Here is a 24,113-nt window from a genome sequence, read left to right as displayed (position 1 = left end):
AATCGGGTGGGAAAGTGGAGTTGAGGTCAAAAATCAGCTATGATGTAATTGAATGGCGGAGCAGTCTTGAGGGGCCGTATGGCCTACTCCTGCTCCTATTTCTTATGTTCCAGTTAGTTGGCTGGGTGAGGATACTGGTTGACAATATATCGGACTGCCCTGTCCTTGTATCATTGCTTCCATCAGTCCGAACTGGATGCTAATCCAAGCCCCAAAGTGAGCTAACCGACTGCACCGCTCAGAAAAGTGCTTTGATTCCTTCCCTAAACCTCTCCACCTCTCTCTCCTTTAAGACGCTCCTTAAAACCTACCTCTTTGACCAAGCTTTTGGTCACCTGTCCTAATGTCTCCTTCTTTGGCTCGGTGTCAATTTCTGTCTGATTACGCTCATAAAGTACATTTTAAGGCTGTAACTTGGATTTAGTTACATTAATCTGCAAGAACTTTGGATAGTGTCTCACTTAATACGATGTCAGATAGATGCACTTTGTGAGGAGGTTTCACAAAATTGGGACAATTCGTATTTAATTCAGAAACACTCGGGATCTCTGTAATGTGAACAGAAATATTCTATCATCTTCTGGTCGTCTGGGGCCAGCTGTGTTGCCCTGGATTCTTGGCTTCAAACATCTAACTTCCTCCAGCTTTACACCCCACCCCGGCTGAATTCTCTGTTCATCTAACTCTTGTGCACCCCCCCCCCCCCACCCCTTCGCTCCACTATTGACGGCTGAGTCTTTAGCTGCAAAGTTCCCACTTTTTGGAATTCCCTCCCAAATCCCTCTGCCTATCCATCTCCCTCTCCTTTTTAAAACCTTCCTTAAAACCAACCTCTTGGATCAAGCTTTTGTTCTAACCTCCTAATCTCGCCTTTGCCTTGGCATCGGTTTTCGTCATGCTTCAGTGAGGCATCTTGAGACTTTTTTTAATCTTAAAGGCACTAAAGTTGAAGTTGTTGCTGTTTAGTCTGCAACTTGATTAATGACTGATCCCTCCGATTTACAAAATCAAAACCCTTTTGATCTGATGGATACTTTTGCCTTGGTTTGATATTGGCAACGATTGTGTCCATTTAAAATTCCTCTGCACTATTCTGAGGGAAAAAAAGCTATGATTTTAACCTGATAAAATCCTTTATTAAAATAGAAGGAATTTCTTATCAATGCATTTGTTATTAATTGTACAGTGGGTTTTCAAGTCATATTTTGAAGTACAGTATGTGCCCCATAATTGCTGATGTGTGCATGTACAGAAGCTGTGGCATTTGCAAGGGGGTACGTTATTCCACTGTTCATAAGGGGGTACGTTATTCCACTGTTCAGAAGGGGGTACGTGATTCCACTGTTCATAAGGGGGTACGTGATTCCACTGTTCATAAGGGGGTACGTGATTCCACTGTTCAGAAGGGGGTACGTGATTCCACTGTTCAGAAGGGGGTACGTGGGGAAATGACTAGAAGTAAAACAATTTTACCTTTTCAGTTAATGCAGGTCTCCATCATCTGTTTCACCTTTGTGCTTGCCACAAACTCTTTCCTCACCTTCCCCTTTCCAAAAGTGAGATTGATTCCAAACAGGCCACAAATAAAGTTTATTTTAAACACTGAATGGGGTTGCCACTTGATTATCTTCAGTAGCCACGTGGCATTCTCCCATTCTTTTGCTGATGATTGCACTGATGTTGGCTTGTATTCCCTCCAGTACAGAAGATTAATGGGTGATCCAATTGAAGTGTTTAAGATGATTAAAGGATTTGATAGGGAGAAACTATTTCCTCTGATGGGGAAGTCCAGAACAAGGGGGAATAACTTTAAAGTTAGAGCAAAGGGTGATGTCAGGAAGCACTTCTTCACACAAAGGGAAGTGGAAATCTGGAGCACTCTTCCCTCAAAAAGCTGTTGAGGCTGGGGGTCAAATGAAAATTTCAAAACTGAGATTGATAGATTTTTGTTAGATAAAGAATATGGAACCAAGGTGGGTAAATGGAGTTAAGATACAGATCAGCCATGATCTAATTGAATGATGGAACAGGCTTGGTGGGCTGAATGGCCTACTCATGTTCCTATGTTTCAAATTCTACATTCATCAACTTCCTTCAGATTGCAGCCTCTTGATGCTCACAACCTCTGTACCTTTCAGTGCAGTGGTTGATTCATTACATCTTGATCTGCTCCATTGCCTTTGGGCAACACTTAGTTTCTTCTTGTCTCTCACACAAACAGCTATCGCTTCTTAACTTTCGCTCCAACCTTAGTCCTCCATATCTAATTACTTTCTTGGATCACTGCCTCCAGTGATCTCAGATGGGAACTCCCACATCTCCTCCACTCTAAAGCTGACTGCAAAAAGTTCAGTTTCCTCCTTGATCCCAAACCATCTTCTCTTCAATTTTTAAAAATGTAATAGAAGCATAGGAATAGAAACATCCACTAATGCCATTCCTCTAGTTTCCCTACATTACAACTGTGGCTACAAAAGCTGTGAAGCCCTTTGAGACACCCTGAGGTCATGAAAGGCACTTTATAAATGCAAGTTCTTTTATTTCTGTCCTCCCCCACACCCCCACCTCTCTCCCTCCCTTCCTCCTTCGTACCTTGACTCCTCCATCAAAGCTCATCCCACGAGCACCCTAAATCTCCCTTCTTAGTATCCCAATCCACTTTGAATTCTTTGGTCTCTTTTACCTTGCCCAGTAAACTATTTCAAACATTTATCACTTGAAATATGCCATGTTATGTTCCCCCCCTTCACCCTGCATCCTCATCATGTTGAAATGGAGACTTATCACACTGTCCCCTACTCTGACTCAATCTTTCCCATGATTTTAACATTCCTTATCTCTCGCACTTCCTTTCCCCCTGCAATCTGGAGGATTTTAAACCTAAACTTTGTGTTACCGAAACATTGCTTACTGATTTATTGCCTCTTCTCTCCTACTCTTTTGAACCTTGCTGGTGTCCTGTACCATGGGACTGGGTCCTTCACATTGGTAACTGTATAATGTGCAACCAACCGTTCAGGCACAGAATGCCTTGCATTACAGTCTCAGGCTTGTTTCATTAGGCCCACTTTGGTAAACATTTTACAGAAGATAACTTGATCAAGAAGGTCCCTCAGTCCACTGTACCCTTTGTTTGCAGGCCCACTACTTTGTTCCATAGCTTGCACCTTGCTTATCCAAATATCAGCGCCTATCCTGCCACCTGAACCTGTTCCTCTGCGTGTGGGATGATCACATTGAGTTAATGTCTGGTACAGCGACAGAGAAAGAAATGGAGAATGAGCTAGAGATAAAAGAGTGGAAATGGATTTATGCCTACCTTTTTTTTAATTTTTCCTAGTTTTGCTATCTTAATCTAATATAAGACCTCTCCTGGGCGACCTTCCATCTTCCATAAACTTGAGCTCATCCAAAATTCTGCTGCCCGTACCCTAACTCGCACCAAGTCCGGTTCACCTATCACCCCTGTGCTCGCTGATCTACATTGGCTCCCAGTCTAGCAATGCCTCAATTTTAAAATTCTCGTCCTTGTTTTCGAATCCCTCCATGGCCTTGCCCCTCCCTATCTCTGTAATCTCCTCCAGCCCTACAATCCTCCGAAATCTCTGTGCTCCTCCAATTCTTGCCTCTTGCACATCTTCGATTTTAGTCACTCCACATTGGTGGCTGTTTATGCTACGGGATCCTGTTTACGCTACGGATTGCAACCAACAGCAGTTGCTCTGCACCCCTTAGTATAAACAGGCCGCTCTACCTGCAGCTGACTGCAGGTAGATCCAAAATTGTGGGTCTGCTGATCTGCCCCCTATATTTGCCCTGTGCGGTGCTCCTCCCAAACTGTAGGACTCTTCACCTCACAATTGATTCTCGACATTACACAGCAGAGCCCAGCAATGTTCAGCCTCCGACCGAAAAGTAAAAAGAGAGAGTGCAGCGCGGAGGTCACTCTCCCTCGACAGGAACGATGAAAAGAACATGTAAAAGTGCCTTTGGACACGGGCGATGAAGTTAATCTCGTGTATCTGGGAGTCTGCTGCTTCTAGTGGCTTTTGAATGTGTGTACTGAAAGCTCACTGGCTCTGTGTTTCAGGCTCTATTGGTGTTGCTGCGGTAACTGCTGGTCCTGGGTTAACCAACACTGTGACTGCGGTTAAAAATGCACAAATGGCAGAGACTCCAGTGCTGCTGATTGGGGGAGCAGCTGCAACTCTTCTCCAGGTAAACGTGGTGTGGTGTATGTGGTGTGGCCTGTGAACAGTTCCTGTCTATGATGGATGACTGGCTTCTTTCTTGTTATGGTACGTATGTGCTTAAAACCAGGTTCATTTAAGAAGCTACCCAATCTGGTTCATGTACATCCATTCAGGAACAGAGGCCATGCAATGTAACAATATATGGGTTTTAATGTTTTCCCTGTCTTGTGCAAAACTGCTCCTGTCGTTCTGTCTGCAAGCATCCCTGCTGTTTTTCTACATGGGTGTTGGTGTCCTCCAACACAGATAGGACTTTAAAAGAAACAGCTACAAATAGATCAATTGAATTGTTTCAGCAGTTGTTAGATGGGTTGCGGTCTGACCTGGGCTTTTTGATTAGCTGCGTTTGCAGACGTTCTTCACAAGCTGTTTACATGCAGACTATTGACTATGAGCAGTTTCTGAAAACTCTTTGGAGAATTTCTTGGAATCATTGCACAGATGTCATAGATAATGGCTATCAGGAGAAATTTGATTTCCTTTGTGTTCCATAGCTGCGTTTTAGACTTGCCCCAATTTATCAATCACACAGGGGGAAAGAGAGAGAATGGTCAGGGATCTTGTTTCAACTCCAGTTTTACAATGAGCGCAGAAGACATTACTGTTATTTTCTAAATTCCAAGGAGGAATGGTTAGGTCTCTATCTTATTTGCTTAAATTTGTATCTAAATTTGTTTGGTACTGTTTTATTGATCTGTTTGGTGGACGATCTTATGGAATTCTTCGATCTTATGGAATTCTTCTATCTTCCAAAGTCAAGTGAGGAATACAGTTTGACCCCTGGGCTCACCACAATTAACTAGCTATTGGGCCGATAAAGGTGCACTCCAGTTTGTAAGGAGTAAGGGATCACCTAAAGGAGTGGCCTTTGGCGCTGAGCACGAGGAAAGTGTCTGAGGCAAGAACCCAAAAGCTTAAACGTGTGCAATGCGGATGTGTGTGTGTTGGGATTGTGTGTATTTAACAGACTTGCATTCACCTGTATCCAAAGTATGACCTCTACTGAACACTGACGTACCAAAATGCTGGCTTTACCAAAGGTCCATATTTTTGGGGTGAATGATTAATAATAGAACTCTGGTGCTACAAGATTTCTGGCCAATGAATGGGCCCTAGTCCAGTTTATTGGACTGGGGAGGGGTTTTATTTTTGAGGAAGAGGATGGTGGTGGTTTTGAAAGAGCGGGGACCACTTACAATGTCAGCTAGTATGGGGGCCAGGAAAGGAAGTTTGTGTGGTTCAAGATTTTAGTGGAAATGTGGTCGAGGAAACAGAAGGTGGGTCTTTATGGAATGAGCTCGGGGGGGGGGGGGGGGGTGGGTAGGGGTGCGCTGGGGGACATGAGAAAAACTACACAGACTTGGGACTCAGGGCTAGGGGAGGGTGGGTTTGGAGTGAAGGAAGAAACAAAGCTAACTGAATGGATGAAGAAATCCACAAGCTCCTTGCCTTATTGCTATAGATGATGGTGAAGGGGCCAGGGGAGAAGGATTTAAGGAGGCTGTTGGAAGTAGAGATAAGAAGCCTGGGGGTTAATCTCTGCTCTGCAGGATGAACCTAGAATAATCGGTGGTTTTAGCAGAGGAGTGGGAGGCCCAGTAAAGCTTGATATGGTAATCAGGAGCAAGTTGGAGCCTGAAATCCAATCTAGGGGATCGGATGGTTTTTGTATAGAACACTGGACACGCAGGCATGAGTGGAGGGCTGGAATCTAATTGAGGCGTTCAGAATCTCTCCAGATCGGCGTGGGTTTATTTTGTGACCGTTGTTTCTGCTCGCTTCCTAGGGCCGAGGTGCACTGCAGGACATTGACCAGCTGTCTCTTTTCAAAACTCTCTGTAAATTCTGTGGTACAGTTCGGACAGTCCGGGACATCATTCCAGTGCTCCGGAAAGCAATTGCAGTGGCTCAGTCTGGTACTCCAGGTATGAAATTAGACTGACTAGAAAGTGCCGTTTCTACAGTCCCTGTACCCGGTGATAGAATATTCCTATTCGGGCCCAAAACAGCCGCAAATAAATTTCTATTAAAAACAGAAAACGTTAAAAATACACTGCAGGTCTGTTGGGATCAGAGGGCGAAAGAACAGGTCAATATTTATGTCCTCAGAACTTAGCGTTTTCTGATTTTATTTCAGACTTGCAGCATTTACATTTATTTTGCTTATATTTCTGGTTTTCAGATGTCACAGTGTTAGTGCAGGACCTGTTACTATTGTTCTGTTGTCAAATGGCTGAGGGGTGACAAGAATTTGGCCAAGTCTAATGACACGGGTGTAAATGGATCCTTCTGTTCACTCCATACAGGGGCTTGCTCAAGAGCAGCATTGGCAGAGCCCCAGGAGCGAAGTTCCCATCCTCCCTCTCATCCAGGAAATGGTGTATTCCCTAGAAATGAAAAGGGGGGCATTAAAAATCTCTGAGCGACAAACACAGTAAAGTAGAAATATCAGTTTGAATTTATTTACTAATGATTTGAGTCGTCATGGGAAACTTTACTCAGTTTTTTTGGGGGGGGAATTTACGTGCTTCTCAATGTGAAGGATGTTAATGCTGGGGCATGGAATATGCCCTACTTTCAGGCACCATTTTATCAGCGTCAAGTGCTCGCCGTTCAGGTACACAGGTTAGATGCAGAGTAAAGCTCCCTCTGCGCTGTCCCACCAAACGCTCCCAGAGTAGATACATCACGGGTTAGGTACAGAGTAAAGTTTCTGTATCAAGAGCATTCCGTTGCCTCAGCCTCAGAAAGGTCCCTACCGTCTGTGCCAATAGGACCCTAAATCGTCCGATCAATTTCTGTCTTGGGATTGGGAGCAGGTAAGAACTTGTGCATGCTGAGATTGAAGTTTGATGTATGACTCCTCCACTGTCAAACCCAGTTAGTTTGTATTTAACAACTTTTTATTGTAAAACTTACTGCTGTTTATTTTTGTGCTTGTATTTCCTGCACGCCTAGGACCTGTGTTTGTTGAATTTCCAATTGACGTCCTCTACCCATACCATATAGTCCAGAAAGAGGTCATACCGAAAGATGCACCCAAAGGAGTTGTGGGAAAAGCCATAAACTGGTGAGCTTACTAAAATCACAAGGTGCAAAGAGAATAAAACCGATGTTCGCTGCTTAACCTAGACTGTTACCTTCAGTTCCATGTTTTAACGGTGATTTTGATTACAATTTGTGGGTTGGAAGGTACATTTAGTTTTTTTCATTAAGCTTTGTAAAGGCATATTTCAGACACTAAGTGGACAATACTTGCCACAATACTTTGTGTTTCAGGCTTTGGTGCAAATTAATATGGTTGTGCTGGAGTGGGAGGTGGGATTAGTGGATCTACCATCAGCAGAAGCTGTTACTGCTTTTCCCCCCAGTTTTCTGCTCAATTTAGCCATCCTGTCCAGGGGCACTAACTAAATGTGGCCACAAGTATTGCTTTCCGATTTTCTCTCCCTAGTTCGGTGACTCGTGCTGCAGGACAGTTCCACGGGCACCCTTCAGCACTTCACGCAAGTGGCCATTTTTCCCAATGTGAGCCCAGAAAGTGAGTGCGAATGGGCAATTCAACCGTGGAGGCATCACAGCAGAGCTCGACCCTGTCTTCACCCAGCATCCACACACTTTCCAGCAGAGGTAAGCTGGCTAGGGATTGGGAACTGGAACTCTGGCTGTTTTTCTTTTCCCCTTTCCTAGGGTGTTGGGGCTAAGCACAGTCCCTTTTACAGCAATGCCAATCAAACAGCCATTTAACCAGCTCCTCAAAAGAGTTAACTGACTTGGCACTAACTGCCATTATATATTCAATGTAAACGCTGTGGGAGTGAAGAGCAATCTCCAAACCTGCCAGTTCTGTTTGGGTCAAGGGGCGTTCGGTTAAGGTTGCAGCAAGTAGTGGAAGAAGAAATTCAGATTTGATCCACCATCACTCCGTCCCCACCCCCAGCCTCTGAACCAGAAAAATGGGAGGTCAGTACAGTAATTAAAACATTGAGTGTTTGTTTTCAATAAGCAGAACTGAACGTTAAATGTCAAGTCTACGCACCTTTTTATGCGTGTCATGTCGCAACGCAAGGACATGGGTTCATCGTACGACTCCCTTATGTGCCTTTGGCTGTGTTGCGAAGAGGGAATTGGGTACAGAGAGTGGGAGAAGAATTGGCTGGTCATTTACCCCAGCTTGCTCTTGTGTACCATGTGTAGGTGGGTCTAGGAGTGGCAGAGTACTGGGTGGGTTACTGGTCTTTTCCTGTTGGTCATGCTACAGGAATAAAAATGAAACTGTATTGTCCTTGAGCAGCGGAGGGGGCACATTCCAGGGAGGGGGTGGGGGGGGGGGGAGAGAGGAAATTCAGCGTGGGTTTCTGATCGCTATCCAGTGATCCCTGCTTTTTAAAAAAAAAGAGTCAACTTCAGGTGAGTCTTTTACTGTAGTACTTTCTTTTGAGTTTGATAAAGGAGATGAGCCAGGCTCTGAGCAACTTACGTTTTATACACAGGGCATTCCTCCAAAATCTAGTCACGACCACTTAATTTAGGTTAGGATTAGGCTCACTTATGACTTCTTCAGCACGCGCCCCTCCCCTATAGCTGAATTTTGCTACCAATATTCGCTGCCTGGGCTCATAGATAAAGAATCAAATGGATGACTGGAGGGCTGATGACACTTTGAAACTGTACTCCAGGGAGGTGAGCCATTTGTCATTGAAAGCGTTAATTCCCATCTGTCTATTGTGTTAATCTGATGTCTCCGTTTCACTGAAGTCTGGGCCTTGGTGAGAGTGTCTCACATAAGAAATAGGAGCAGGAGTAGGCCATACGGCCCCTCGAGCCTGCTCCGCCATTCAGTCGGATCATGGCTGATCTTCGACCTCAACTCCTCTTTCCCGCCCGATCCCCATGTCCCTTGATTCCCCTAGAGTCCAAAAATCTATCCATTTCAGCCTTGAATATATTCAGTGACTCAGCATCCACAGCCCTCTGGTTGGAGAATTCCAAAGATTCACAACTCTGCATGAAGAAATTTCTCCTCATCTCAGTCTTGAATGGCCGACCCCTTATCCTGCATCTATGCCCCCTAGTTCTAGACTGCCTAGCCAGGGGAAACAATCTCTCAGTTTTAAGTTGAGGATAGGTTTCTCTCTTGTGCAGTAACTTGCAATCACTTCTCTCACTTTCACTTCTCAGGTATCTTCAGAACCATCTAAATAACCTATTTGCTGGAGCCTGGGACACCAGGGACATCTCTCCTTTGCCAGTGGACCTTCCCATGGCCACAGCTGCCGAGGTAGATTCCTGAGACTTGTGATATTCCATGTGGAAATGAGCATTTATACAGCATCGTGAGCAGTAGTTACTGCGACCGCACAAGAACAGTGTTATTTAGGAAAAACCACTTCGCACCTCTTTAAATCTCTCTTTAAACTGATATTGCACGCAAGGCGAGAGATGTTGGTGCTGGGGAATTAACACGGTCCACTTTTGCCACCCAATGTTAGCCTCAAATATTCCCAGGGCAGGTACAGTATGGGTTGAGTGCAGGGTGTTAAAATTGGATAGCCATGTGGTGAAGGATGGAACACTAGAGCCCGGTCTTTAGTTGCTCCGAGCCTCTCTCTCTCTCTCTCTCTCTCTCTCTCTCTCTCTCTATCTCACTAGTTAAGCTGTTCTATAAAAAGGAAGCGCGAGAGTCCCCAACATAAAATTAACATAGGGCTTCATGCCTACTGCAGCAGTGTGACATTTCCATTACCCACATCAGCCACTTTTGTGTCTCGTCTCTGAGTGAGGTTATCAATTTAGTAATTTTCTGCTGTTGGCCAGTAGGAGCTACGTTGACCCTGCCTTCAAGTTCATTTCACTGTGACCTTTGGAGCTGGCAGACACAGGGGACTTTCATCCCGCCAGCCTCTGTAGGATTTAGACGCTGGTCCCAGCGGTGAGGGGATAGTGTCTTCATTCACAGTCTCGCCCGGTCCCTCTTCATTACACGTAACTGTGTTTCGACAGCATCGTCACACCGGCTAAAACCGAAGGAAAGAATCTTAAAATGACGGATGCAGAAACTGCCGCACTTATCGCCACAAACAGGAATGACATCACTCCATCAAAGGACTCAATACCTAGTGTGTCACAAGATCTGGATGTATTCCCACAGCCAGTTAAACATTTTCTTTTCTTTACTGCAGTAAAAGGTTCAGTTCACAATCCCTGATCCCTGCATTCCATTTTCCAGTCTGTTAACAAAAGCTTAAACAAACATTACTAGGGGCACTTTTTAAAAAAAAAAAGCCCAGCAAGTTCACTTAATCTGTTCAATCCCCTCCAACATTAGTTGCCCCTTTTTAATTTTCCTCATTGCTGATTTCTGTCTCCCAGCTTGCTCCACTGTTTTCCCCCCCCACCCCCCCCCCCCCCCAAATCTGTGTTTTCAGTATTCCACAACTGCACTGCTCAGTGCGGTGCTGAATATCCCTCTGCCAGTCGTCTATGTTGTCTGACCTTCATTAACAATCCACAAGAAGTACAGGAATTTTTCTCTCAAAGCCTGTTGGATATCATTTTTAAAACGAACTAGGTTTAATGTCTGGTCTGCACGTCTTTAGATGTCCTTACTAGGAGTGGCAGTAGACTTTGTGCTCCTGGGCTTGGCAAACAGAACAATCTGCCAGGGTTTCTGCTCCCAATTACTATCCAGTGACTCCCGCTGGAAGTGTGTGCGTGTGGACGCTAGGGAAGGAAAAGAGCAGACTAGGCTGTGATTTACACATATGAATAGCCTCCCAACACTCACTGTCTAGGGTCAGAATGCCCTTTCAGGCAAAGAAGGAGAGGGTGATTGCCATTTGTAGAACCAGAGCTGAGCAAAGAATCAAAGCCTTCAGGAAAGGAGAAAGAAGAGGGGGAAAAAACAACAAGCACAGAGCTCCAGTATTGCTGAATTTTCTTTGTTCTTACTCCAATTTGCTCCTGAAGGGACTGACCCTTGCTGGGGTGCAAGTTCCATGGCCACTGGCCAAGCACCTCACCTAAGTGGCCATTCTTCATGTGAACCTGGATCTAGCGAGTGTCGGCAGGTTATTTGACTGGTGGGTATAACAAATTAGCCCAAAGATGCCCTTACCCGACAGCCACAGACACACACTTTCCAGCAGCGATTACTGGAAAATGATTAGGAACAGGGTTGTTCGTCCATCCCCTCCCACAATTGAGGGGTGCTGAGGTCAATTGAAACGGTCTTGTCAGCACTGTAGCTGAGGTCAACTAACTCGGCACAGACCTGTTCAAACATTCCTGGTCTATGGCTCAACTATTCGGTATTAACCAACATGGACATTGGGCGAGCGCTCCCAGTTTAGTGTTGTGAAATTACTGTGTTTTGCATACACTGTTTTTGCAATGATTTCTGAAGGTTTAATTTTTGTGTTTCTTTAGGTACAGTGCTGTGTGGAGATGGTGAGCAGGGCTAAAAAGCCAGTCATCCTCCTGGGCAGCCAGGCAACGCTCCCACCCACGCCTGCAGACAAAGTCCGGTAAGCCAGTGATCTGTTGATATCCACAGGCTGGCTCTAACTCTCTTCCCTGCAGTATCGAAGCTTGTATCCCAGCTTAGTACCTTCTCCCTCAAGAGTATGTGAAATGATCACTTGGGATGGAAATACCTGAGATGCTCTGCTGTTTGAGGATTGGGTGGTGTGTCGAGCTAGTGTACTGCTTTCACCTCTAGGATCTGGGTTCGAATGTGGCTTAAATCGTTGCAGTGAAAGTCTCCTCTCTGCCAGTTGTAGGAGTTAAAACATCAACGCCAATTTGCATTTTGATAGATGACACCCCTTACGTAGAGAAATGTCTCGGAGCACTTTAGAAGAGGGAGAGGAGAAGGAGGAGCAGGGCCTGGAACCCTCCTCAAATGGCGACAAGAAAAGGGGGCACAGGTTTCAAACTAATGAAGGACAAGCTTTAGGAATGATATCTGGATGTTCTTCACGCACAGGCTGACCAGTGGACTTTCAGGCAATGAAGTAGAGATTAACCTAGAATCATTTAAGAAACTGTTAATGCTGCAATGGTGAGGGAGGAGCTGTGTGTGGTCTGCCTGGATGGATGGAACAGGTGATTTTCCTCATCTGAATCTTGTGTGGGGAGGGGAGCTGATGGAATGGTCAGAGAGGGGGTTTTAAGAGACTTGGAAGGGGAGAGGTAGTGAGGCGTGATGGCTTAGGGAAATTATGAAAAACGGGGGCTTAACGACTGAAGGAGCAGGCGAAGCGGAGGGTATGGGCTGGCCTGTAACATCTGGACATCACTTACACAAAGTTGGGCGCTACCATATGTCAGTCCTACGTGAAATGAGTTTGGGGACAATCTTAATCTGCTTCCAAATGGGCACAAAACTGCTTGCGGTTTGGCCCAAACTACCACTGGGCTCCAGGCGCTGTTTATAGAACACCCTGTGTACAGTAATAGGCTGCAGGCGATTGAGCAACATTCCCATATCTACAGGGAGTATACTTTTACCAAAACTTGTCAAAGTTGGAGTTGGGGAAGAAAATATAAAAACTGTTAAATCAACAACATTTTGGCTTTTGCATTTATTTCTATTCTCGCACCCCCTCTCCCTTTTTTTTTGTTGGGATTAAACACCGTTCATGATCGACTGTAATCACAGTACAATGACTTATAACCTGATATCCAAAACTTTCCTACTAGGGCAGCGCTGGAATCTCTGGCTATCCCTTGCTTCCTGGGAGGCATGGCTCGAGGAATGCTAGGAAGGGACAGCCCCATTCACATCCGCCAGAACCGAAGGGATGCATTGAAAGAGGCGGACCTGGTCATACTGGCAGGTCAGTGTGTGGAGTACAGTGAGGTCCTGACCGAACTAAAGGAGGAGGTCTTCAACTGAATTATTCAAGTACCTGTGCAGACACCTTCTACAGTAATCTTTAAAGCTTTACAGCTGAATGATAAAGACTTGCGTTTATTGAGCACCTTATCCGATCTCTCTGACCACTTCACGTGTCATGATTTACTTTGAAATGCAGTAACTATTAATGATGGCAATAGCCATTCTGTGTACATGGTGCCGTGTGATACACAAATCACTAAAAGTAACGACACAGGTTAATAAGGCCATTTAAAAAAAAAAAAGCAAACCAAGCACTCATTTCTAGAATTGAAAAGCAGAGAGGAGTTATGTTAAACTTGTAAAGGACTTTGGTTAGACCACACTTGGAGTACTGTGCACAGTTCTGGTCTCCATATATCAAAAAGGCACTGGAGAAGGTGCAAATAAGATTCACAAGGATGATACCAGAGCTGAGATGATATACTTATCAGGAAAGGCTGAACAGGCTGGGCTCTTTTCTCTAGAAAGAGAAGGCTGAGGGGTGACCTGATAGAGATCTTTAAGATAATAAGAGGGGAGACGTAGAGAAAATGTTTCCACTTGTGGGGGAGACCAAAACTAGGGGACGTAAATATAAGATAGTCACTAATAAATCCAGTAGGGAATTCAGGAGAAATTTCTTTACCCAAAGAGTGGTGAGAATGTGGAACTTGGAACAAGGAGTAGTAGAGGCGAATAGCATAGATGCATTTATGGGGAAGCTAGATAAGCACATGAGGGAGAAAGGAATAGAAGGGTATGCTGAGAGGGTTGGATGAAAAGTAGTGGGATGAGGCTTGTGTGCAGCATAAATGCCGGCATAAATCAGATGGGCTGAAGGGCCTGTTTCTGTGCTGTAGACTCTATGTAACTCAGTGCTAGGAAACAGGCTGTGCCTGCGATTCTCCTAGATTTCTGGCACCTGTTGACAAGGGTCTCCGAAAGGCCCCAGACGTAGTCAAGACGGTTTCTTACGTGACTGGGAAATCAGTGAGTGGCAGCCTGCCCTATTTTGCAGCACGTTGCGCCACTACTGTCATGAGGGAGAGAAAAAACGGTGAGCGATTAGTGATCCTCAGAATGGACTGGGCTGGTGGTGGATGTGAAGAGGTGATCAGCCTCAGCCTTTGATTTTTTTTGTAGAAGATATTTCTTCTCTTTCATGGACTTGTACCATGTGTCGCTCCCAGGCAGCTACACTGATCTGGGCACTGACTCGGTGCCCTGGTTGGCAAATGATAAAGAATTGAGTGGGGAAATCTGTATTTAATTTTTTTTTATTCGTTCATGGAATGTGGGCATCGCTGGCGAGGCCAGCTTTTATTGCCCATCTCTAATTGTCCTTGAGAAGGTGATGGTGAGCCGCAGCCTTGAACAGCTGCGGTCTGTGTGGAGCAGGTTCTCCCACATTGCTGTTAGGAAGGTAGTTCCAGGATTTTGATAGTGTTCAGTCAGGAAGGGGGAGGAATAAAATTCTGCCCTTAAATCAGACCTCTGTACGATCCCATCCTGCTCTTTGGGGTCGGTGATTACAGCTCCACTCAACCCCTCAGACTGATGGTTTCTGTTTTGTTGCAAACAGGTACAGTGTGTGATTTCCGCTTGTCCTATGGGCGAGTTCTCAGCAGACGCAGTCGGATAATTGCTGTGAACCGTGACCGCTCGCAGCTGCTGAAAAACTCGGACATGTTCTGGACACCGACACTCGCTGTGAGGGGTAAGTGGTGATGGTTTAGTCTTTGATCTCTGGTGGGACTAAGCAAGGCTGGTCTCAGTTCTCCTGGGCAAGAATCAGGCTAGGTTCCTACTCCTGCTTGGTTTTTGGTTGGAAAATGGATGTATGTGGATGTCTGGTCAGGGCTTGACTGATGCCCACCCAATATTGAATGCCCTGCCAACGTTCATACATGAAGGGTGCCTAGTTGGGCGAGACACAGGGCAGTTGCTAGCGCTCGTGGGACTGTAACCCAGCAGCAATCTGCACCTTCAGGAGGGGAGATGAACGGTGAGGAATTAGCAAACGTCAGACTGGGTGGGCTGATGCAAGATGTGGTTTGGATGCGAACAGGAGGCCAGCTTCAGATTTAGTTGTTTTTAAACAAGATATTTCCTTTCCACAACCACCCACCCAAATGGATGTGAATGTGCCAAGGCCCATTCCCAGAGGAGAGGGGCCAGTCAGCCACATCCCCCTCCCCACCTGAACCCCTGCCAATGATTCTTTCAAACTGGCTGCACAATTTTTACACTGACTTGTAACAGCGACCTGACGAAGGAGGAAAGCTCCGAAAGCTTGTGATTTAAAATAAAGCTGTTGGACTATAACCTGGTGTTGTACAACTCCTTGCGTGAATGTAGGATGGTTGACCTTAACTCAGATTTATTCTCCGTGCCTTGGTACTTCACAGCCAGTATTGGTTTTAAAACAAAAGAGGAATTGCTGCCCAAAGGCCGACAGTCTCGGCTGCCGTTGGCCTGTTGAAGGGGGTAATTGGTTGACACCTGGCCGCATTACGGCGTTTTGCGAGGGTATTTGTCTGGATTGGGACTGCCTGTCCACCATTGAATTGACCCAATCAGAGCACTGTATTCTGAGAAATTATGAGCTGATTTGTTTAGTTGTACCTCTGCTTACAGTTTATCTGAATATTGTATCTTTGTTTCTCTTAGGTGATTCTGGTTCCTTTCTGGTTCAGTTGGCAGAGGGGCTGAAGGGTTACCAGGCTCCCAGCGACTGGACCCGGTGCCTGAAGGAGGGAGATGTTAAGAAGGAGATGGCTAATAGGTAGGAATATAAAAAGACAAAGAATATGAACACTACAAATCTGAAAAATTGGGTTTTTTTTTTGTTAGAACAGCGCGGATTACATGGTGATATGACAGTGTTTAAGTTATGAAAGGATGAGACCGGGTACATAGAAACTAACTGTTTACAGTAGTTGTGGTGTCTTAAACAAAAGGCAAAATTAAATGTAAGATTTAGAACAGAGAGCAAGAGAACCTTCTGAGTTGTGAGGCTATGCAGTTCACTTCCAGGGTTAGTGGCTGAGACAGCAACTGTGAACATTTAAGATTAGATCGGATAGTTGGATGAAGGGATGTGGGACAGGGCTGGTAAATGTGACTCAGACTATTTGCTCGCATTGAGGGTAAATGCCGACACGGACTGGTTGAGAGAAATGGCCGGTTTCCATTTTGTAACTTGTGTATTCCCCTATTGATCTATTGGGGGGAAAGACCCAAGATAGTCAGAAAGCTGTTATTGGTATTTTACTCCTATTTGCTGCATGCTTCTCTACAAAGGGTCTGATGAAAGGCTCCTCTGATGACTGAGAGTTTATCCAGGGAATACCTAAACCATACAACCCAGCTTTGATCTCTGGGGCTTAGAGGGTTAAATTATGAGGACAGGTTGCATAAACTTGGCTTGTATTCCTTGAGTATAGGAGATTGAGGGATGATCTGATCTAGATTTAAAATGTTAAAAGGATTGGACAGGGTAGATACAGAGAAACTATTTCCTCTGGTGGGGGAATCAAGAACGAGGGTCATAATAGAAGTAGAGCTGGGCAGTTTAGGAGCAAAATTAGGAAGCACTTTTTGACACACAGGGTGGTAAAAATCTGGAACTCCCTTCCCCCAAAAGGCTGTGGATGCTAGGGGACAATTGGAACTATCGAGACTGGAATTGATAGATTTTTGTTAGGTAAGGGCATTAGGGCATATGGGACAACAGAAAGAAATATTGGGGATAATTTTCATTTTCACTTTCACGCCTGGATGGTGATCTGGCAGAGCCAATTGCCCATCCGTTCCAGAACCTGCCAGATTTTTATCCCGTTGAAATGATGATGGGTGGGTGATGTACGCCACCAGATTACCGCGTGTGAGCTCGAGACACAAATTTACTCCATTCAGGCAATTATCTGCCATGTGCTACATATGGACCTGCTGTGATTTATAGAACTTTTCTGATTCATTAACAATCATTATGATGGATTCACAGAGGAATTTTAGGACTTGGAAGCAATCTCCAATTATTAGAAAACAGCTAAAATGATTAAACTATATTGTGTTGGATATTTAAAGGGGCAATTACAGTAAAAATTGAAGAAGAGCAGAGAGACTTAGGGATTCATATACACAAACCTTTAAAAGTGGAAGGACAAGTTGATAAAGCTTGTGAAAAAACACAAAGGGTGGTAGCAGTGTGGAATTCTCTCCCCAAAAGGCGTTGGTGCTGGGGGTCAACTGGAGCTTTCAGGACTGAGATTGATAGATTTTTTTTTTGTTGAGTAAGGGTATCAAGGGATTTGGAGCAAAGGCAGGTAAATGGGGTTGAGGTACAGATCAGCCATGATCAAACTGAGGCTCGAGGGGCTGGGTGGCCTCCTCCTGTTCCTAATGTTCCCATTGCCTGTGCCAAGTTAGCTGAGCTTGGTGTTGGAGGCTGTAAGCGTGTTACAATTGGCCCCGTGACCCAGTGTTTGAGAGGAGTATCAGCCGAATATCCCACTCCCAAGCTCTGGCTAGTGAGCCCTGCAGGAAACTGCATGAGCGTTAGTGTCTGGTGAGGACAGCATCGTACTGTGATGCCCCAATGGTCAAACAGCCTGATTGCACTCGCTGTCGAGGCTTACGCATGGATAGCAGCTGTTGATCAAGTTGGCAGATGCTGATGAAACAGTAACCATTGAGGAGTTGATGCCTTCAGGAGAGGGGGGAGCAGAGCAGATTGGTGAGTAAAGGGCGAGGGAAAGATTCAGCTGGTGCTGGACCTGTTGCTACAGTTTAAACTCCAGCTCATTGTTGGAAGCTTAAATGTTTGTATTAAATTTAGAAGTGTAAATGAATTTTGCTTGCGGGATGGGTCATGGGCTCCAACGGGAATAATGGGGTAGAAAGTACGGTGAAAGGTTCAAACATTGGGGAGGGCGCGAGTTAAACGTTAAGAAGTTAGCACCTAAGAAGGGAAGTCTGGGAAACGTTTTCACCCAAATGGTAAAAGACTTAACAGGTTATCAGGGACGGTCATGAAGCAGAAAGTATAAATGTTTCAAGAGACAGTTCGCTGCTTTTCTGGAGATTACAGCGATGAGGGCGGGTAGGTGGGGCTGAGATCAATCAAAGGGGATGGGCTTGTAGCATCGAATAGACTTTTTCTTGTGTTTTCATAAAGAAGTTGTATTTATGTAGCGCCTTACCATGTCCTCAGGGCATTTCAGTGTGATTCATATATGATTTATTTTTGAATTACAATCACTGTTATGTAGGAAAATGCAGCAACAATTTGCACACAGCAAGGTTCCACAAACAGCAAACGAGACGAATTACCAGATAATTTGTTTCTGGCTGTCTTGGTTGAGAGGTGAATATTGGCCAAGACACCAGGAGAACTTCCTGCTCTTTAATTAGTGCCCTGGGTTCTATTGCGTCCACCCAGATAGGGTGGCATTTTAATGTCCAATCCAAAAGGTGGTGCCACTGACCATGCAGCGCACTCTCAGTACTGCTCGCTAAGGTCAGTCAAGTTTATGTTCTCAGGAGTTGGACTTGAAGCCCATTTCTGACTGAGATGCGTGTGCTACAACCTGAGTCAAACTGACAGACAATATTTCAGGGTTTAAAAGGTGGGATGGGTCGGATGTGGTGTATTTTGAGCTGGTGGAGAGAAAGAGAGAGAGAGGAAGTTTCTGAAGTGGATTATCCATTTATCTTCCAGTGAAAAGTCTGAGGAGGAAGTGGAGAAACACCTGAACCCCCTGAAGGTTCTGCATCGTGTTGAGCATTTGATGGAGGAGGACAGCATAATTGTGACAGACGGGGGTGACTTTGTGGGCAGTGCTGCCTATATCTTAAAACCCCGAGGACCGCTGCGATGGCTCGATCCTGGTAAGTACAAACTGAATTGTCGAAGGAGCCCCTGCGTTAGTAGGTTGGGGGGGGGTGGGGGGCGGAAATTAACCAGAGTTCCTGCTTCTGGCGTAGTCGACTGACCCTTGCTGGAAAATGGTCTTTGGTGAGAGCAGGGTGGAGTTTAGCTGTGATTTCCCCATTGTGGTTAAATAACCAGTTAACACTCGCTAACTAGGCTCAGAGACTGGTTACTGGTTATTCTGGGGTACCAGAGAGTGGAAGTCAGCAAGAGTTAGTACCTCCAGGAGAGGTGTGGGGTGGGAGGAGAATATTTACTATAAAGAGCAATTCTTGATATCAGAACTTTTTAGCTATCAAAAATTTGCAGTGAATTATAGATAGAACTTGGATTCATATAGCACCTTAACACGTCCTTGTGACATCCCAAAATACTTTGCATCTAATGAATCACTCTTGAACCGCAGTTACTGTTAGGAGGCAAATGCAAGAGACAATTAACATACAACAAGGCCCTACCAACAGTAGGAGTGAATGATCCGATAATCTGTTTTTGGCAGTGTTGGTTGAGGGAGAAATATTGGCCAGGATACCAAGAGATCTCACTGCTCTTCAAATAGTGCCAAAGATCTTTTATTAGCAGGCAGATGGGACTCAGTATAATGTTTCATCTGCAAGGCGGCACCTCTGACAATGCAACGCTACCTCGGTAGTGCACTGTAGTGTCTGCCTAGATTATGTGCTCAAGACTGTAGTGGAGTTTGAAGCTGCAACATTCTGACCGAGAGGATGGTGCATTAATCTTAATGTCTGCTTTTTGTGTCCATTTTCGAAAGAAATATTTTTATCTCAAATTGAGCGCTGATGTATCCAATCTGGCTGAGAGGAGGGGGCTGGGTTAACATCAGTAGAGATACAGTCATTAACACAGAACATGATGCTGGATGAAAGGAGTTAGTGAGCATGGCCTGTTTGATGCTGTCCCACAAGTTGTATGGCAGGTGGGGTGGGAAGGCACAGCTATGGTCTGCATCCTTCCGTGTTCTAGATGTGTGTGGTTGATTATCAGAAACACTATTCTGCTTGAGATTTTTAAAACCAAGATTTGCGCTTTGAGCTAGTAAGATTGCGGTATAAGATTGTACCAACTGGAGGGACTGTTGCCTCCTTATGCGCAGTTTTTTAAGTGCTAGTAAATGGCCTGTGGAATAGTCCCTGGCTAGTTGATGATTTTCAATGTGAATAAGATGGTGCCAGAGTTGGGAGAGACTTCAGAAGCTGACTCCACAGTGGCCACAACCTGCAACTACATAGCGACAATCGTAGCAAAATTGAATGGGAATCTAACAATTCCCAATGGTAAATGTTGACCCAAAAGTGTGACCAGGATATCGTGACAGCAGGAAGTAGAGATTTGTGTTCGTGTGCTCCCCACACAAGAATATGTTGGATCAGAGAGGTAAGCACAGATGATTTGATGAGATGAATTCAGGAATAAAAACAGAAAATACACAGTAGGTCCATCAGGTCCGGGAGAAGAAAAGACAGGTTAGCATTTCACCTGTTCTGTCTTTTTGTTTATTTGGGTGTAAAATCATGTGGGCGTGAGCCTCTGCCCTGGGTGTGCTAATTCATAAAATCTATCCTTGCATGTCAAAATTGGCATGCATTGTATATGTAAGCTGAAACTGCTTCTCTCAAAATGGTTGCATAATCTATCTAGCTAATATATAGCAAAGGCCTTTGGCCCATTTGATCTAATCCTTCCAGAATGCTAACCTATCATTCCCATTATACCTTAACATCCACTGGAACCTGACAAGGCAGCACTCCCTCAGTACTGCACTGCAGTGTCGCCCCAGGCTGCTAATTTTACTCCTGGTGTGGGACTTGAACCTATAATTGTCCGATCTAGAGGAGACACTGACCCAAATGTTCCCCATTGATGCAGTCTGTACATTGAATTATTTAAGACTGCCACAAATCCATAGCTCTTGTGCTTTGAATCTGTTCTGTAAGCAGTGTCTGCATTTCTAACAAACACTTCATCTCTCTCTCTCTCTCTCTCTCTCTCTCGTCTTTCTGTTCCCAGGAGCCTTTGGGACACTCGGAGTGGGTGGTGGGTTTGCCCTTGGAGCCAAGCTTTGCCGACCAGAGTCGCAGGTCAGTGCCATCAGCCTTGCTTCCTCATGGGCGATGTACGCACACAGAGGGCTTCTCTGGCCTATGGATGTGTACTGAGCAGATACCTTTAGAAAGAAGGGGAAGAGAGTCGTACCAAATATTAAAGATTTCATCAAATCGTTTCAATCTCTTGTTAAAGTTTTTGATTAATTTAAGAGAGACTCTGTGAAAGAAATCTTGCCCATGAATGTCTTGATTCATTGGTGCCATGTTAATACAGCGTGCCTGCGTCTGGTGGGCAGGGTGTTGCAGTGGGCTAGACACTGGCCTTTTATCTTTGGGATCTGAATTCAAATCCAGCCCAGACCGTTGAGATGAGTCTCTGCTCGGTGTAATGGTTTCGGTAGAAGGATCAAGTACAAGTCCCACGAAGTGACCTTTTGCAAAGCACTGGTTCTGCTGCTATTACAGTGGATTTTGGTCCAGATAATGGAGGAAAATCCAGCTCCATAGCCTGTGTTTTTTTGCTTTAGGACCAGCGAGCTGGGCTGCAGGGGTCTCTTCCAGTCCAGTACTGCTTTAAAATGCGATTGGGGCAGTCTTAACCCAGTTGCTAATGGCTGTGATCCTATAGCATTAATCTGCCCACAGGTTGGCAAGTTCACTCCCGAGAGTGTAAGGATGGCTGGAATTCCCAGCTATGGTGCAGTAGGGATTTATTTTCTCAAGGTTAGGATTAAGGCACATTGGCCCAGAATTTGCTGGGAAAATAACAGCGAGTTCATGGCGCACGCCGTTATGAGTGTGTAAAACCAATCCCCCAGCAATTTGGGGCACGGAAGAGATACGACTTGCGTTGCGAATTGCCAGAAATTGCTGGACGATTAGCACCGCTCCACCATTAGCCTCTCAATAATAGAGCTCACCGATAACCTCCCCGTGACGGTCCAGACATTGCTGCATTCGTGCCGTAAATACGAATTAAACTCATCGCAGAAAGTTAGGAGTGCTGTTTCATGGTTTAAGGACGCCATTAATGCGGTGATTTAGGCTCCTGACGTGCCACTCAACCTCGGAGGCCCAGAAAGGGAACAATTGAAACTGGAGTCTCACTCTTACAGGTAGTAAATTGTTCCTAGAGGTTTTCAAAATTGTACATTTTTAAATTTTTTTCTTACATTTCCTCTCTCTCTTCTCAATCCAATCTTTCTTTCCCTCTCTCTCTTTCTTTTTCTGTATCTGTATCTAATTTGACTCTAATTCACCCTGTTACCTCCTCTGTCGTTTGCTCTGTTTCTTTCTTTCTGTATCTCATTAACCAATGAAATTTAAGGATAGACTCTTGGTCTCGTCGTTCACCAAGGTCTCAGGTACCCCGTTGCCCTTGCCATGTCATTATAAGAACATAAGAAATAGGAGCAGGAGAAGGCCATTCTGCCGCTCGAGCCTGCTCCGCCATTCAATAAGATCATGGCTGATCTTCGACCTCAACTCCACTTCCCCATATCCCATGATTCCCCTAGAGTCCAAAAATCAATCTATTGATCTCAGACTTGAATATACTTAACGACTGAGTTAAGACACCCTCCGGGGTAGAGAATTCCAAAGATTCATAACCCTCCTAGTGAAAAAATTCTCTTCATCACTGATGTAAATGTCCGACCCCTAGTTCTAGACTCTCCAGCCAGGGGAAACATCCTCTCAGTATCTATCCTCAGAATCTTGTATGTTTCAATGAAATCACCTCTCATCCTTCTAAACTCCAGAGAATATAGGCCCATTCTACTCAACCTCTCCTCGTAGGACAACCCTCTCATCCCAGGAATTAATCTAGTGAACCTTTGTTGCACCGCCTCTACGGCAAGTATATCCTTCCATAGATAAGGGGACCAAAACTGTACACAGTACTCCAGGTGAGGTCTCAACAAAGCCCTGTACAATTGTAGTAAGACTTCCTTAGTCTTGTGCTCCAACCCCCTTTCAGTAAAGGCCAATATGCCATTAGCCTTCCTAATTGCTTGCTGTACCTGTATGTTAACTTTTTGTGTTTCTTGTACGAGGACACCCAAATCTTCCTGTTCACCAACATTTAATAGTTTCACACCATTTAAAAAAATTCTGTTTTTCTATTCTTCCTACCAAAGTGAATAACCTCACATTTCCCCACATTATACTCCATCTGCCACCTTCTTGCCCGCACACTCAACCTGTCCATATCCCTTTGCAAATTCTTTGTGTCCTCCTCACAGCTTACTTTCTCACCTAGCTTTGTATCATCAGCAAACTTGGATACATTACACTCGGTCCCTTTATCTAAGTCATTAGTATTGATTGTAAATAGCTGAGGCCCAAGCACTGATCCTTCCTGCACCCCACTAGTTACAGCCTGCCAACCTGAAAATGACCTGGTTATTCCTACTCTCCGTTTCCTGTCCATTAACCAATCCTCTATCCATGCTAATATGTTACCCAAACCCCATGAGCCTTTATCTTGCGTAACAACCTTTTATGTGGCACCTTATCGAATGCCTTTTGAAAATCCAAATATACTTCCTCCACTGGTTCCCCTTTATCTACCCTGCTAGTTACCTCCTCAAAAATCTCTAATAAAATTGTCAAACACGATTTCCCGTTCATAAAACCGTGTTGACTCTGCCTAATCGTATTATGATTTTCTAAGTGCCCTGTTACCACTTCCTTAATAATGGATTCCAACACTTCCCGACGACTGATGTCAGGCTAACTGGCCTGTAGTTCCCTGTTTTCTCTCTCTCTCTCCTTTCTTGAATAGCGGGGTTACATTTGCTACACTTATCAGCTCACACTTTCGCAATTTGCGGCGCACAAATAATTGGAGCTGAAGGGTGAGAAAAAATAAATAAAATCACGGTGCTCGCCGTGAGATGCCCCCCTCCAGCAAATTCTGGGCCATTGTTTGGGTACAGGGAGCTTTACTGTGCATCTGCCCTCTTGTTTCTGGC

The 24,113-nt window shown here is 44.9% G+C and overlaps 1 protein-coding gene across 1 annotated transcript in view; it reads left to right on the top strand.

Moving 5' to 3' along the window:
• The window catches only part of ilvbl (ilvB (bacterial acetolactate synthase)-like), a 32,973-nt gene that overhangs the window by 1,736 nt on the left and 7,124 nt on the right, over positions 1–24,113 (top strand). Inside the window, exons 3-12 of the mRNA XM_067971081.1 lie at positions 4,091–4,218; positions 6,040–6,178; positions 7,212–7,323; positions 9,435–9,534; positions 11,682–11,779; positions 12,957–13,093; positions 14,717–14,851; positions 15,805–15,919; positions 18,857–19,026; positions 21,101–21,171. Coding sequence (XP_067827182.1) covers positions 4,091–4,218; positions 6,040–6,178; positions 7,212–7,323; positions 9,435–9,534; positions 11,682–11,779; positions 12,957–13,093; positions 14,717–14,851; positions 15,805–15,919; positions 18,857–19,026; positions 21,101–21,171 — 1,205 coding nt within the window. The remainder of the gene's footprint in view (positions 1–4,090; positions 4,219–6,039; positions 6,179–7,211; positions 7,324–9,434; positions 9,535–11,681; positions 11,780–12,956; positions 13,094–14,716; positions 14,852–15,804; positions 15,920–18,856; positions 19,027–21,100; positions 21,172–24,113) is intronic.

This window comes from Heptranchias perlo, chromosome 33 (genome assembly GCF_035084215.1).
Source record: "Heptranchias perlo isolate sHepPer1 chromosome 33, sHepPer1.hap1, whole genome shotgun sequence".
In the NCBI taxonomy this organism is placed as follows: domain Eukaryota; kingdom Metazoa; phylum Chordata; class Chondrichthyes; order Hexanchiformes; family Hexanchidae; genus Heptranchias; species Heptranchias perlo.
This window is presented reverse-complemented; position numbering and strand designations above follow the sequence as displayed.